The 16,233-nt window shown below is 38.7% G+C and overlaps 1 protein-coding gene across 1 annotated transcript in view; it reads right to left on the reverse strand.

The window, feature by feature from the left end:
- The window catches only part of DNAH8 (dynein axonemal heavy chain 8), a 358,656-nt gene that overhangs the window by 238,694 nt on the left and 103,729 nt on the right, over positions 1–16,233 (reverse strand). Inside the window, exons 23-26 of the mRNA XM_074332879.1 lie at positions 15,466–15,581; positions 13,486–13,592; positions 8,641–8,716; positions 7,475–7,670 (exon numbers count right to left, since the gene is read on the reverse strand). Of these exons, the coding sequence (XP_074188980.1) occupies positions 7,475–7,670; positions 8,641–8,716; positions 13,486–13,592; positions 15,466–15,581 (495 nt within the window). The remainder of the gene's footprint in view (positions 1–7,474; positions 7,671–8,640; positions 8,717–13,485; positions 13,593–15,465; positions 15,582–16,233) is intronic.

A 16,233-nucleotide genomic window follows, 5' to 3' on the forward strand; every position in this document is an offset into this window, starting at 1 on the left:
AAATGGACTGAACTCACCAATAAAAAGGCACAGAGTAGCAGATTGGATCTAAAAACTAAACCCAACCATATGCTGCCTCCAAGAGACACATCTCAGCTACAAGGACAAACATAGACTCAAAGTGAAAGGGTGGAAACTGACACTCCAAGCAAATGGTATCCAAAGAAAATCAGGTGTAGCCATACTGATATCAGATAAAACAGACTTCATGATAAAAAAAGGTAACAAGAGACAAAGATGGACATTTCATAATGATAAAGGGGACTATACAACAAGAAGACATAACAGTTATCAATATTTATGCCACCAATCAGGGAGCACCGAAATATACCAAGCAACTATTAACAGAACTAAAGGGAGAAATTGACCAAAACACAATTATACTAGGGGACCTAAATATATCATTGACAGCCATGGATACATCATCCGAACAGAGAATAAAGAAATAGCAGCCCTAAATGACACAATGGGTGAAATGGACATAATTGATATTTATGGAGCACTTCATCCTAGCACATCACACTATACATTTTTTTTCTAGTGTACATGGAACATTCTCAAGGATAGACCATATATTGGGACATAAAACTAGCCTCAGCAAATTTAGGAAGACGGAAATCATACCAAGCATAGTCTCTGATCACAAGGCTTTGAAATTGGACATCAACTGCAAAAAGAAAGCAGGAAAAACCACAAATATATGGAGATTAAACAACATACTTTTCAAGAACGACCAGGTCACAGAACAAATAAGAGGAGAGATCAAAAGATGCATAGAAACAAATAAGAATGAAAATACATCCTACCAAAATTTTGGGGATGCAGCGAAAGCAGTTTTAAGAGGGAAATTTATATGATTACAGGCCTATCTCAAGAAACAAGAAAAATCCCAGATAAATAACCTCACGTTACACCTTAAAGAACTAGAAAAAGAAGAACAAATGAAACCCAAGGTCAGCAGAAGAAAGGAAATAATAAAAATCAGAGCAGAGTTAAATGAAATAGAGAAAAAGACAACAGAAAAATTAATGTGACAAAGAGCTGGTTCTTTGAAAAGATTAATAAAATTGACAGACCCTTGGCTAGGCTCATTAAGATAAAAAGAGAAGGGCCCGCCCGGTGGCTCAGGCGGTTAGAGCTCCATGCTCCTAACTCCGAAAGCTGCCAGTTTGATTCCCACATGGGTCAGCGGGCTCTCAACCACAAGGTTGCCAGTTTAACTCCTCAAGTCCCGCAAGGGATGGTGGGCTGTGCCCACTGCAACTAGCAACAGCAACTGGACCTGGAGCTGAGCTGTGCCCTCCACAACTAAGACTGAAAGAACAACAACTTGAAGCTGAACAGCACCCTCCACAACTGAGATTGAAAGGACAACAACTTGACTTGGAAAAAAGTCCTGGAAGTACACACTGTTCCCCAATAAAGTCCTGTTCCCCTTCCCCAATAAAATCTTAAAAAAAAAAAGAGAAAAGACACTAATAAGCAAAATCAGAAATGAAAGAGGGGAAGTTATCAGGGATACCACAGAAATACAAAGGATCATCCAAGAATACTATGAAGGACTATATGCCATCAAATTCAATAACCTTGCAGAAATGGACAAGTTCTTAGGAACATATAGCCTTCCTAGGCTGAATCAAGAAGAATTGGAAAATCTAAACAGACCGATCACCAGTAAGGAAATTGAATCAGTCATCTGAAACCTTCCCAAAAGCAAAAGTCCAGGACCAGATGGCTTCACTAGTGAATTCTACCAAACATTCAAAGACGATCTAATACTTGTCCTACTCAAACTCTTCCAAAAAATTGAAGAAGAGACAATACTCCCTAACTCATTTTATGAGGTCAACATTACCCTGATACCAAAACCTGGTAAGGATGACACAAAAAAAGAAACCTACAGACCAATATCTCTGATGAATACAGATGCAAAAATCCTAAACAAAATTCTAGCAAATCGAATGCAACAATGCATTAAAAAGATTATTCATTAACGACCAAGTGGGGTTCACCCCAGGGGCACAAGGATGGTTTCACATATGCAAATCCATCAATGTGATACATCACGTAAACAAAATAAAGGATAAAAATCATACGATTATATCAATTGATGCAGAAAAAGCATTTGACAAGACACAACATCCATTTATGATTAAAACACTTAATAATAATTAAAATAGGTATAGAAGGAAAAGCCTTAACATAATAAAGGCCATATATGACATCCCTTCAGCTAATATCATAATAAACGATGAAAAACTGAGGCCCTTTGCTCTACGTTAAGGAACATGACAGGGCTGTCCCCTATCACCTCTGCTTTTCAACCTATTGTTAGAAGTCCTCACCAGAGCAATCAGCAAGAGAAAGAAATAAAAGGCATCCAAATTGGGAATGAAGAAGTTAAATTATCACTCTTTGCAGATGACATGATGCTATATATAGAAAACCCTAAAGACTCCACCAAAAAGCTATTAGAAACAATCAACGAATGCAGTAAAGTTGCTGGCTACAAAATCAACTTACAAAAGTCCATTGCGTTCCTGTATACTAACAATGAAATCTCAGAAAAAGGAAAAAAAATCCTTTTGCAATTACAACAAAAAGAATAAAATACCTAGGAATAAACTTAACCAAGAATGTGAAAGACCTATATGCTGAAAACTGTACATTTTTAAAAGAAAGTTAAGAAGACACAAAGAAATGGAAAGACATTCCGTGCTCATGCATTGGAAGAATCAACATAGTTAAAATGGCCGTATTACACAAAGCAATATACAGATTTAATGCAATCCCCATCAAAATCCCAATGGCAGTTTTTAAAGAAATAGAAAAACAACAAAAAAAATCATCAGATTTGTATGGAACCACAAAAGACTCCGAATAGCCAAAGCAATCCTAAGAAAAAAGAACAATGCTGGAGGTATCACGCTCCCTGACTTTAGCTTGTACTACAGGGTAACAATAATCAAAACGGTATGGTATTCGCAGAAAAACAGACACATAGACCAATGGAATAGAATTGAGAACCCGGAAATAAACCCACATAAATATGGACAGATAATTTTTGACAAAGAAGCAAAAAACATACAATGGAGAAAAGATAGCCTCTTCAATAAATGGTGCTGGGAGAGTTGGAAAGCCACGTGTAAAAGAAAGACACTGGAATGCTATCTGTCACCATGTACCAAAATTAATTCAAAATGGATCAAAGACCTAAGCATAAGGTCTTTGCATAGAAGAAAAGACAGGTACTAAACTTATGGACTTTGGTTCAAAGAGCATTTTATGAATTTTACTCCAAAGGCAAGGGAAGTAAAAGCTAAAATAAATGAATGGGACTACACCAAACATAGAAGCTTCTGCACAGCAAAAGACACCATCGACAAAATAAAGAGGCAACCAACTGAATGGGAGAAGATTTTTGCAAACAGCGCCTCTGATAAGGGGCTAATATCCAAAATATACAAGGAACTCATGAAACTCAACAACAAAAAAACAAACAACCCAATTGAAAAATGGGCAGAGGACCTGAAGAGACATTTCTCCAAAGAGGACACACAAATGGCAAATAGACATATGAAAAAATGCTCAAGATTACTAATCATCAGAGAAATGCAAATCAAAACCACAATGAGATATCACCTCACTCCAGTTAGAAACGGCTATCATCAACAAGACAAATAGTAACAAGTGTTGGAGAGGCTGTGGAGAAAAAGGAACCCTCATACACTGTTGGTGGGAATGCAGACTGGTGCAGCCGCTATGGAAGGCAGTGTGGAGGTTCCTCAAAAAATTACGAATAGAATTATCATATGACCCAGCAATCTCTCTCCTGGGTATCTACCCCAAAAATCTGAAAACATTTATCCATAAAGACGTGTGCTCTAATGTTCATTGCAACTTTACTTATGGTGGGCAAGACATGGAAACAACCAAAATGTCCTTTGATAGATGAATGGATAAAGAAGTTGTGCTATATATACACAATGGAATACTATTTGGTGGTAAGAAAAGATGAAATAGTACCATTGTGACAACACGGATGGATCTTGAGATTATAATGCTAAGCAAAATAAGTCAGACAGAAAAAGTGGAGAACCATGTGATTTCACTGATATGTGGTATGTAAAGCTGAAAACAACAAAAGAACAACACATATGAAGGAAAAAAAAACTCATAGTCATAGACAATAGTTTAGGGGTTACCAAAGGGTAACGGGGGAGGGGGCTCTGGAAGAGGGTAAACGGGATGTAATACATGGTGATGGAAAAGAGAACTGACTCTGGATGGTGAACACACAATGTGAGATATAATATATTACAGAATTGTACACCTGAAATCTATGTAACTTTACTAACAATTGTCACCCCAATAAACTTCAATTAAAAAAAAAAAGAAAGCAAGAGAAAGAGAAGTAGTAGTAGTAGTAGTAGTAGTGTGGCTTTCTAGTAGTAGTAGTAGTAGTAGTAGTAGTAGTGTGGCTTTCTATACAAGAAAGTGTCCAAAACATGTCCCTGGAATTTGGGGTCAGTGTCACATCATACTCATAATTACTTATACATACTTTATGTACAAGGAACACATGTACAAGGAATATTCCTTTATGTACAAGGAATAGCTTATACGTACTTTATGTATAAGGAACACATGACCCAGATCTTCTAAGCACCATGCTCTAGCAAACTAAGTTTATCAAACCAAACACATGCTGTAAGTTGTATTAATACTAAGGTTTGTTTTAATTTTTAACTTTGAATCTAAAATTATGATAGTAGAACACTGATGAAAATCCTTGTTCACCTATGACAAAAATCTGGAGAAAAATGTCTATGTGTTACGTTTAAGATGGAAGATGGAGAACACTAGTTATTTTTTTAATCTTTTATTATTATTTTCAGGTGTACAAAACAACATAATGATTCCATATTTAAACACCTCACAAAGTGATACCCCGAACAAGTCTACTATCCATCTGACATGTACATACCTATTACAATACCATTGACTGTATTCCCTATGCTTATATACTTATATCCCATGACTATATGTATATATTTTTAACTTATACTTGACATTCAATATTATTTTATATTAGTTTAAGGTACACATCGCAGTAGTTAGGCATTTATGTAATTTATGAAGCGATCACCCCAATAAGTCTAGTGTCCGTCTGACACCATACAGTGTTACAATATTATTGACTATATTCCACTGTCTTCCACATCCCCGTGACTATTTTGTGACTACAAATTTGTACTTCCTAATCTTCACCTGTCTCATCCATTTCCCCAATCCCCCTCCCCCCGATCAGTAACCATCAGTTTGTTCTCTGTTTCTCTATGCCTATTTCTGTTTTGTTGTTTGTTTATTCTGCTCTTTAGATTCCACATATAAGTGAGATATTATGGAATTTGTCTTTCTCAGTCTGACTCCCAGGCTGACTGACTATGAGGACTAGCTATGCTCACAGTGTATGAGCTGCTGTGTGGGGGCTGACCCCTCAAAGAGACCCCCTAGGGCTCTTGTACCTGTTGAAATGCCGCTTTGGGTGTGCACTTTGGCAGGCTAACGAGGTAGTGCTCTGGTGTGGTCTAAAGCTGGCCCCTGCATGTGTTATTTGCGGTGTCTCTTGGAAGGGGCTCCTGTGCTGGCCAATTTCAGCCTTGCGTGTTACTGGCCCACAGCTACCTGGCAGGAGCCAAAAAACTTTATGTGATTGGCCGCTGCCTATGCTGGACCTGGAGGCATGTGGGGGTGGCCTCGATGTGAACCTTAGCAGGCTGCCACCAGTACTGGGTCTGAGGCAGCTCAGCAAAAGGCCCTGGGACCCATAGGCCTATTGCCACCTGCCAGCTGCTCGTTACAAGTCCATCCCATATCAAAGGCCCAGCCAGTGAAAGAGTCTCCTTAGGTGCAAGGGCCAGGCTGGTTGATCCAGTGTTGAGAGTGCCCTCGACGATGCAGCACTAGCTGAGCAGGGTGGGATCCCAGGGAGTCAAGCAATGTGGCCTGTGGTTTTTACAAAGTTAATGCAGATCCAGTGCATTACCTGTGACCATTTCGCACAGTGTCCTGAAGACAACACAGCCAGCCACCGCTCACCTCAGGCTCACAGATCCCCAAAAGCTGCCAAAGAGAGGCGGTGGCGTGAATTGTGGCTCACTGCCCACCACCACAAGTTCCCTGTGCAGCCGCAGGCTGTCCCCTGCTGTAAAAGGCTTCTGCAGCTTTTGGGGTGGGGCTGGTCACCCAGGTACCAAGAGAGCCATCAGCAATGCAGCTCTAGATGGTCAGAGCAGGGTTCCAGGGAGCTATGGGGTGTGTGCAATGGTTTTTACACCGTTAATGCAGTTTCAGTTCTTGCACCAGTTCTGGGTCCATGACCACTTCACAAAAATGCCTTCAGAACACCGCAGCCAGTCACTGCTCACCTAGGGCTCACAGATCCCTGAGAGCTGTCCAAGTGAGTTAGGGGTATAAGGTGTGGTTCACTGCCCACCACCAAAAGTTCTCTGGAGAAGCCACAGGCCTTCCACTGCTGTAAAAGTCCTCCACTGCTTGCTGGGTGGGGCTGGCCGCTCAGTAGCTGAGAATGCCCCAGGCGATGTAGTACTAGTTGTGCAGGGTGGGGAACCAGGGTGTCACCAAGGTGGGCACATGCATGGATTTTACCAGACCAACGTGGTTTCAGATTTGGCCCTTTGGGGATGGTTCAACACAGAAAAAATGATGCCCTACCTAGGTGAGGAGCGTTTCTCACAGGGAGAACGGCAGCTGTCCCCCAAGCCCTTGCCTCAAACCGCACAACTCGGTATTTCCCTATTTGTCTCTGGCGTCTCTTGAATTGCTGCCCCTCCACTGGTGACCAGGTGAGTGCTTGCAAGTGAGTAAATCTGTGTGTGGGCCCTTTAAGAGGGCATCTGGGTTTACCAGCCACCTTCTGTCTCACCAGGACAGGCAGACAATTCTTGCTGATTTTCATTGCCAGATTTGGGGACTCCTCTTCCTGGTTCAGGCCCCCTGGGCTGGGAAGCCTGGTGCGGGGCTGGACTTGTCCTTCTTCCAGGGGGACCTGTGTCACTGAAGAGTCCCTCCCAGTATTCAACCACTATCTGTGGATTTGGGGTCAGCACGTTTTGCGTCTCCACTCCTTGTACCAGTCTCAATGCAGCCTCTTCTTTATATACTTAGTTACAGGGGTTCTGTTCAGTTCGTTTTCAGATGATTCTTGAGGTTGATTCTTCTATAATTTGTTTATAATTTTGGTGTGATCCCGGGATGTAGTAGGCATAGTGTTAACCTAAATCACCATCATGGCACCATTTGAACACCAGTTTTCTTAATGCAAAATTTAAGAAACATAAAAAATTACTTTTAAAAATTATATGCTGTCATACCCAGAAAAAATCAGAAAGAGCATTTACTAATTGTTATAATTCTAAGATTCTATTGGTCTGAGATTTAACATTCTTACTCTCTTCCTTCTTAAACTGTTTTCCTGTGCTTGAAACGGCCAGGTCAGCAGTGGTACGGGATGGACTTGTAACAACAGTCTTGATGGGACGGGTCTGTTGTTGCCCCCAGTGAGCCACTCCTCTGCTGACCTCCAGGGTTAACTGGATCATACGGTTAATGGCTTGCTGAATGTCATCTAAACTAGGAACCATTACCTGTGGAAAGAAGGAACAAGTTCCTGTTACAGCTGGCAAATACAATCTATCCCTCTGAGTCTCACCATCCCCTTTCCACACTGAGTGGGGAAAGCCTCAGCTGGCCAAGGAAAAGGTTGTATTTGAGAAGAGGGATGTGAGTGAAGTGCAAACTGCATGCAGACTTTCTCTATCCTGAAGTTTTCCTATTCTATCAATTCCTGCAGAAAAAAAAGGTCAAACATAGTACTTGTCATCCTTTCCATGTGACAGTGGCTAGATGCAGCCCAAAATTGTGGACTATATGATTGATGTCCATGAAGCAAAATAACTGAAGAGACTATACTGCCAAAATTCTGATCTCAATTCTTTGAAATGTGCCAAATAAGCAAACAAGGTGTCCTTCGGGAGGCCAGACCATGTATATGTGGTGTTAGGTAAGTCACAGATTGCCCCTTCCTGATCATATCCATTAGCCCCTCAAAGAATGCACCTCAAGTCATCCTGTGTGCCTCAGGGTTCCAGATGCCAATGAGCAGCTGGCATGGTGGTAGAGATAAGTTCCATGAGAAAGCACAAGAGATCCATGATGCTCAGGGCATAGTCTCTCTCTTTCTTTCTATTCCGCCATTGTTAGTGGGTTGCCTCACAGTCATGTGCTTGAGGTAGGGATTTGGACTTCTGAGATGGTCTTATTTAGGTAATTTAATGTTTGAAGTAAGAAAAAGCAATGTTTTTGGAATCATTGCTAATTGATGGCTGAACAAATGCTAAACTGCTATACCAACCTCAGTGTACCATGAGCTATGCAGTGCAATCTTTTTATAATTGATATAAGTAACATTTTGATTTTTGTTAAATACTGAGGTGAAGTCAAAAAATACATAGGACTGAGAGGTTACCACAAATGAAAGTTCAGTACTAATGCTACACTTCTCAAATACATTCCCAAAATATCATTGCATTAACTTGACTATTCAATAATACTTACCACGTTAGGAATCGCAAGATGTACTTCAGTTTTTATAAAGGAAATAACATCTTCTGACCACTTTCGTCCATATAGGCTGTAATAAGATGGACATTTAGCTGATAAACTTTAACCTATGGTTTCATAAATCTCTTGCTATGCCATAACACTCAATCCTAAAAATAAAGACCATTTTCAAACTACTGAATTACATGAAGAGAATGTTATTTATAATGGAACCATAAATTTCAGAGACCTAAGAAAACATAGCAATTTAATATTCTTAGAAGTAAAATATGAGTCTCATATACATTTTCTAGTATTTTAATGTCCTCTCAGTAATAAACATTTAATAAGGTTTACTAAAAGCACTCCTTTTTCCCAGCCCCATAACAGATGCTGCACGAGATCATCAACAAAAGCATATACTTTCATGTACTTTTTTATATATACTTTTTTGAAAGATTAAACAGGGGGTTGTTGGTCAAAGCCTTCCCAAAACTGCCTTTTTAAACAATCTCACTCATGCTCAGATAGAAGTAAAGACGTATAGACATATGAGTGCAAGCAATGAAGGACACATATCAAAGCTGCAAATTAGTTTGCTTATCTCCCTCTGCCTTGACCTCTGGCCTCATCCCAGATAAAATTATCATAAATGTAAACTTTCCATAGCCAGAAAAGCTATCATTACTGAAAACTACACTTCCATTTACAAACACAAACAGAGGAAATGGGGAGAGGCAAGATCGCAAGAAACCTAAAGCCTCCGCAGTTCAAAGTGGAGACCCAACTTTAACACTCAGGACCAGTGGTTCCCAGATAAACATATTATTACAAGTAACTCTTTGAACTAAAAGTATGTAAACATAGGAAAAAAACCTTTCTAATTCATAGTTTCTCTGTGTGCCCAACAGATTAATGGGAGAAAATGGCCTACATCTAAACATATAATTTGTGAATTGCAAGAATAAGATGGGAAATCCTGCAAGCATCAAACAACAAGTTGTTATTTAGAAAAGAAAATCAAATTAGCAGCAGAACTCGCATCTGAAATGTAAACAAAAGAAGGCAATGAAGCAGTATTTGTAGAGTGTGAAAGAAAGAGATGATGATTCAAACTGACCAAACTAGTATTCATGTGTGAGGGGAAGAGAAAGACATTTGGGGCAGGGAGGATTCTGAAGTATTATACTCATGCATACCTCTTCAAAAATTACTTAAGTACTGCAGGATTTGTAATCAATATGGCATAGCAAGTTCAGGCTTCAAAAATGCCTCTTTGGGCCAAATACATCAAATCATGAATAGAATATAAAGGATGTGAGAATGCGCAAATACAAGATAAACGTCAATCAGAAATGGATCAGAAACACACAAACAGCTCGGCCAGGGTCTAGTCAGGAAACAGGCAGTGACAGTGGGAGGTTGGCTCTCGTGGTCTATAGGGGACTGAAAGCATTCCGTGTGAGATGGGACCTCAGCCAAGCTTGCTAACTGAAGCCAGAAACAAAAGTGAAGTCCCCCCACTTGTAAAGAGAGGCAAAATAACAACAAAATTTAGTCTGTCAACCCATTGCCTAAACTAGAGCTTTTCCAGAAGTTGTGAGCCTGGGGTGACAGAAGCAAATCCACAGCATCCCTAGTAAGCGACTAAGCAGGGCCACCTGTGTGCTCGCCAGCGGAATCTGCCATAGCCCAGGATCTCTTCAGGCGGCAGTAAACGTGAACCAATGAAACATGGTTCTGTATTCAAGATTCCAAAGGTCATGTGAAGTCAAAAGTGAAACTCCTCGTTAGGGAGAGAGGGAAGGAGAGAGAGAAACACACAAAAACAAAATGTCCTGCTCAAAGAGGGCCTTCAAAGTAAAATCCCAATGAGCACAACTATGTTTAGCAGTAAGAAAGAGAACTGAAAAAATAAAAAATTGAAAACAGAACCTCACTCCAGATAGAATTCAATGTATAGAAGTATGAAAAATTCTAAAACAAGTATATTGAGAATGTTCAAAAAGATAAATGAAGGTATATTTTAAAAATAATAATAAAGAATAGCTCAACTAAAAAGGTAGAAATGATACAGTATCTGGAGAATAAGAAAAAATATTAACTGAAATATTTAAGATGCAATAGATGAGATCATCTTTAGACTAGATACAGAGATGCTTACACATAATGTAGCCCAGAAATGCAAAAAGACAAAATATATGACAGGGAGTTAGGAGTTAGGAGTTAGGGAGGGAAGCCTCAACATTTGAGATGACCGCACGTCCAGGCTTCCCAGGACAGTTCCGCGTTCAGTCTGTCCTGACACTCATCTGAATAGTGCCTCTCCACTCAAAAGAGGGTCCTAGTCGGGCCAATAAATTATATGGTTAATCCATCCCACATTCAACTACTAGGAATTCCATAAGAACAAAATGAAGGGAATGTCCCAGAAGCAACAACTGAAGAGGAAATTGCTGAGGATTTTCCAGGATTAAGAAACACTATAGACCCTCAGATAGAAAGTCACTCTACAAACAAAACAGGATTAAATAATAACTACACACAGCGAAAGAAAACTGCAGAACATCAAGGATAAAAAACAATCCATCACCATATATTTGATCCCCTTTTTCCCAATATATGGTGATGGAAGGAAAACTAACTCTGGATAGTGAACACAGAATGCAATATACAGATGACATATTATAGAAATGTACACTTGAAACCTATGCAATTTTACTAACCATTGTCACCCCAATAAATTTAATAAATAAAAAAATATTTTATAAAGGAAAAAAACAATATTCAGTTAGACTTATTACAAACTTCTCATCAACCATAGACAGTACTTTTTAAAGCTGGAGCTAAATATGTGTATTCTAAATTTAAGGGTAATTGCTTAAAGAACTGAAATATAGGAAAGACAATAAAAAGGGAAAATTATCCATCCCAAAGATAACAGAGATAATGAAATGAACCAAAGAAAAAGGATAGTAAGAAGAAAACACAAAATAAAATGTCATAAAGTAAAAGTAATTGTATCAAAAAGTCATGGTAAATGAAAACAGACTGAGTCTATTTAAAAAGGCAGAGATATTTAAATTGAATAAAAATAATCAGGTATACGATGCTTTTAAGAGATAAAACAAAAACTGCACAGTAAGATTTAAATGAAAGGATAAAAAAAGATATACAAAAAAAGCTGGGGAAGTAAAATACATACTAGACTAAAAAAGAATATGAGGAATCAGGACTAATACGGATGGAGAGGTTCACCAAATAAAAATAAAAGGAACAGCGCTCTAAGCAGATCTAACTACTAAGACCCAGTATGTATCCAACAGCATAGCCTTAAAATACATAAAACAAGAACTGACCAAAATAGAAGGAAAATTTGACAAGTTTACAATCACAAGGGAGATTTTAACAGTGTAATTAAATTAAAATTCAGCAATGAATAGCCAAGGAATAAATCTAACAAAAATGTGCAAGACTTTTACACAGAGAATTATAGAACTTAATAGAAATATTAAAGAAGACCAAAAAAATCCAAGACTCTAGTAATCCATAATTCCTGATGGAAGATTCAGTACTGGAAGGATGCTAATTCTCTCCAAATTTATCTATAGATTCAATGTAATTTAAATAACCTTCCCAAAAGAAAAATTAATTTTCAAAAACTTTTGCTTGGTAATTAACCATATGGAAAAGAATATACTGGTTTCCTGCCTCTCACTAAATACAAAAATCAATACCACATGGATTAAATCACTAAATGTAAAAGATGAAACGTTTAGAACATACTATGAAGTAGGGAAAGAGTGATTTTAAAAAACATAAAAATCACAAATTACTAAGACAAAGACTGATAAAAAATGTTTTAAAGGATAGGTATTTGCTATATTATCATCAACAAAGTAATACACTAAGAACATCTATGAATAAATCCAATCCAATCGAAAGACAGGAAAAGAGGAGGGTGGGGGAGAGAGAGAGAGGAAGAAGAAAGAGGAGGAGGAAGAAGGAGGGGAAAAAAGGGGAGGGGAGGAAAAGAGAGGAGAGGAAAGGAAAATACACATTTTAAGGAAGAGAAAGAAGCACAAATGGCTCCTAAAAATAAAACATGTTCAACCTCATCAGTAACCAGTAACTTAAATCCCAATGAGATGCCACTGCACACACCCCAAGGCTGGGAACATTTTTTGAATTGAACAATACCAACAGTGTGCAAAGAAGGAGACTCTCATGCTAGGCCTTCCCTGGTAAAGTGAGGCATACATATACCCCAGGGCCCAGCCATTCCGCTCTTAGCAGGTGGAGCAAGAAACAGGTATAAGAATGGTCATAGAGGCTCTATTTACAATAGCCCAACTGGAAACAACCAAAATGATCATCACCAGTAGAAGACATAAATAGATTATGTATGCTCCAACTATATAGATGTGAAAATAAGTTATATCAACATAGATGAATCTCAAAAACGTAACAGTGAACATAGTCCAAAACAGGCAAAATTAAATGATATATTGATGAGGGATACAAATATGTGTTAAACCGTAAGGAAAACCTAGACAATGACGAACATCAAGTTCAGGATAGAAGTTGCCTTTGGGTGAGCAGAGAAAAGACCAGTAAGGGGGATGGTCATGTTCAGTGTTCTTTGTCTTGGCCTGGCTGCTAGGAACTTGGTTGTTCATTTGCTCACTCACTATTCTTGTAGTATTTATTACCCTATGTTTTCATGCAGCCTTTTCTTCAATGCTATATTTTAAATCTTATAATTTTTTTAAATTAATAAATTTATAAAGAGAGGTGCTATTATAATATTAGCATGTGATGACAGCATCATCAGATATATTTAGCATATTTTCAACTTGCCTTGCAACAAATATTCTTCTTTTCATTGTGTCCAGAGATAACCGTGTAGCTTTTTGAAGACTGTCTAGTAATTGATGAGTGAAGAAAGCATAGACCTCTTTACATTCCTGTAATAAGAAATCATATTAGAACTGGGACAAAAAATAAAAACTCTAACACTCCCCAAAGCAAGAATACAATATTTGAAGAGTCATGTGAAAGATGAAAAATAATGAACTACACAAGTTCATTTATATTGTAGAAATAAGTTCAATCCTAAATTACTTGCTTATTTTTCAAAACAATATGTGAAAAGTTTGCTTTCATAAACACCCTAGCAAACCTTAAGGACCGACTGAAAAGTCAAAATTCAAGAACAGTTTATTCAAAGTAAGAGTAGCTTGCTCAGTACTCACTAATTCACTCAACAAAACTGAAGCACTTATTAAGTGGGATGCACTTCTCAAGGCTTAGGGGAGCGGGCATAAGAGGATATTTAGTCCCATCCACAAAATGCTCAGCTTGGTAGATAAATGTATTTTAAAATGTAAAATACCAAACTATATGGGATGAAACTTCCACCATCTTTGGACCATGGTTTGCCCCTCTCTCCAAGCCCCTCTTCCCCTGCAGAGAAGTAGCAAGTTTACTGGTTGAGAGTGCAGGACAAGTATAGAGCATGGGCAGGGGTCGGGGCACCACGTCTGGCTTGCACAGTGAGTCACACATCCAGGGCCTGTCTCTGCCCATACTATTTCTTTCCATTCTGCACCCTGCCCCTCTGAGACCGGCAGGGTGAGTTGGGTCAGAAGGGAGGTCAGGTGTGAGCAAAGGAGACTAGTAGGTCAGGGACGGTAGATGATCAGGCTAAAGCACCGGCGTGGGCTAATCAAATATTTATGTTAGATAGACCATTCTGAAAGCAATGTGGATTTGAGAGGCAGAGGCTATTTAGGAGGTGACGGCACTGAGGCAGCTCCAAGTGATTCCCCCAATCCAAGAGGCTCTGAGGGCACTCAGTCTTGCTCTAAGGACTCCAGCCAGTGTCAAAGGCAGTGCAACGGGAGGAGAAGGACTGCTAAGCTGGGAGTACACTTCTCTCCAGCAGACCGCTGCACACTGATAATGGCTGCCTGGTACATGGTACTGAGAAGAAATCCATGGCTACACTCAGCAGAAAAGTGTGTCCCAATCCATTGGTGTTCTTATCCTTGAGAAAGAAGGTGAAAGTGGAACAAAACTGTGCCGTTTATTTCCAAAACTGTATGTATTAGAATGTGTGTTAAAAAAGAAACAGTGTAAAAGAATGTAAAATAGAGAAAGAATGATAAGAAGATGACTATCATGAATTAAAAGAAAACTGACAGGAGCAGGAGAAAGTAAGAATTAGTACAAATGTGGGAGTGGCATTCAGGGTTGATGCATAACCAGAAGGGTGAGGCCTAAGAAGGAGCAGGAAACCCTGTGCCTCCTTCTCAACCTTCATTCTGAACACATCTGAACGCAATGTGAAAATCTGCCTACCCAGGGTCTCTCCGGGAGGAGAGTCCACAGGCTATCCATGGCGCTAGTTAAAACTGCAGATCCCTGAGCCCCAAGTTTATCAAAATCTGGGCTTGCAATATGGTAACTCTATTAAACACAATAACTGAGAAAAACATTCTCCACTCTCAGTCAAACAGATTGGCAGCACAATCCCAGAAGTACTATATAATAAAGCATGGTCAATCACAACAGCGGGAGAGAACTATACAAACGCAGTGGACAGATCACATTAAAAGTTGATGATGTCGGGGAAAACTGTAAGGAATGCTATCCTGTCAGATTCTACAGTGCAGAACTGAAAATTGTATTTTCTGAATTCCGTTATAATTCCAAATTAGTTACAAATCCCCACAGGTTGGTTGCAGAATTGCCTGAATAAAGCACCATTTGGGATTATCTACAATCCTATGAGTCATAATTCTGTGAAATTCAATGAGGTTGTTTCACAATAAATACCTTTTTAAATTCATCTTCTTTGTCATTAACAGCAACCGCAGTCACAATATTAGTCTCTTCATCATGGCTTTCACCCTCCTCTGCTTCACTTCCAAAAGCAACATGTTTCCTCGGTTCTATAGATAAATAAATAAATAAATATATATATATATATACACACACACACACACACACACACACACATATGTACATATATGTACACACACATATATATATACATATATATGTCATATATATATGATATTTAATCTTGAACGTCTGGCTTATTCTATATGGCCAAACCTTCTTAGAAAACCTCTCTTAAAAAGTATATTTTTTTAAATTGAAGTTTATTGGGGTGACAATGGTTAGTAAAGTTACATAGGTTTCAAGGGTACAATTCTGTAATACATCATCTATATATCACATTGTGTGTTCACCACTCAGAGTCAGTTCTCCTTCCATGACCATGTATTTGATCCCATTTACCCTCATCTACCAACCCTCTCCTTGAAAAGTATTTAATTTAAATTTTTGCAATTTATTCCTGGAGAATGATTCTTTGTTAAATTTAATTTATTGGGGTGAAGGACACTGGTTGTTCCCATGTCTTGGCCACCGTAAATAAAGCTGCAGTGAACATCAAAGCACATACATCTTTATGGATAAATGTTTTCAGATTTTTTGGGTGGTGAACACACAATGTGATATATGGTGATATACTACAGAATTGTACACCTGAAACCTATGTAACTTTATTAACAATTTTCAACCCAACAAACTTTAATT

This window comes from Rhinolophus sinicus, linkage group LG05 (genome assembly GCF_036562045.2).
Source record: "Rhinolophus sinicus isolate RSC01 linkage group LG05, ASM3656204v1, whole genome shotgun sequence".
Lineage (NCBI taxonomy): Eukaryota > Metazoa > Chordata > Mammalia > Chiroptera > Rhinolophidae > Rhinolophus > Rhinolophus sinicus.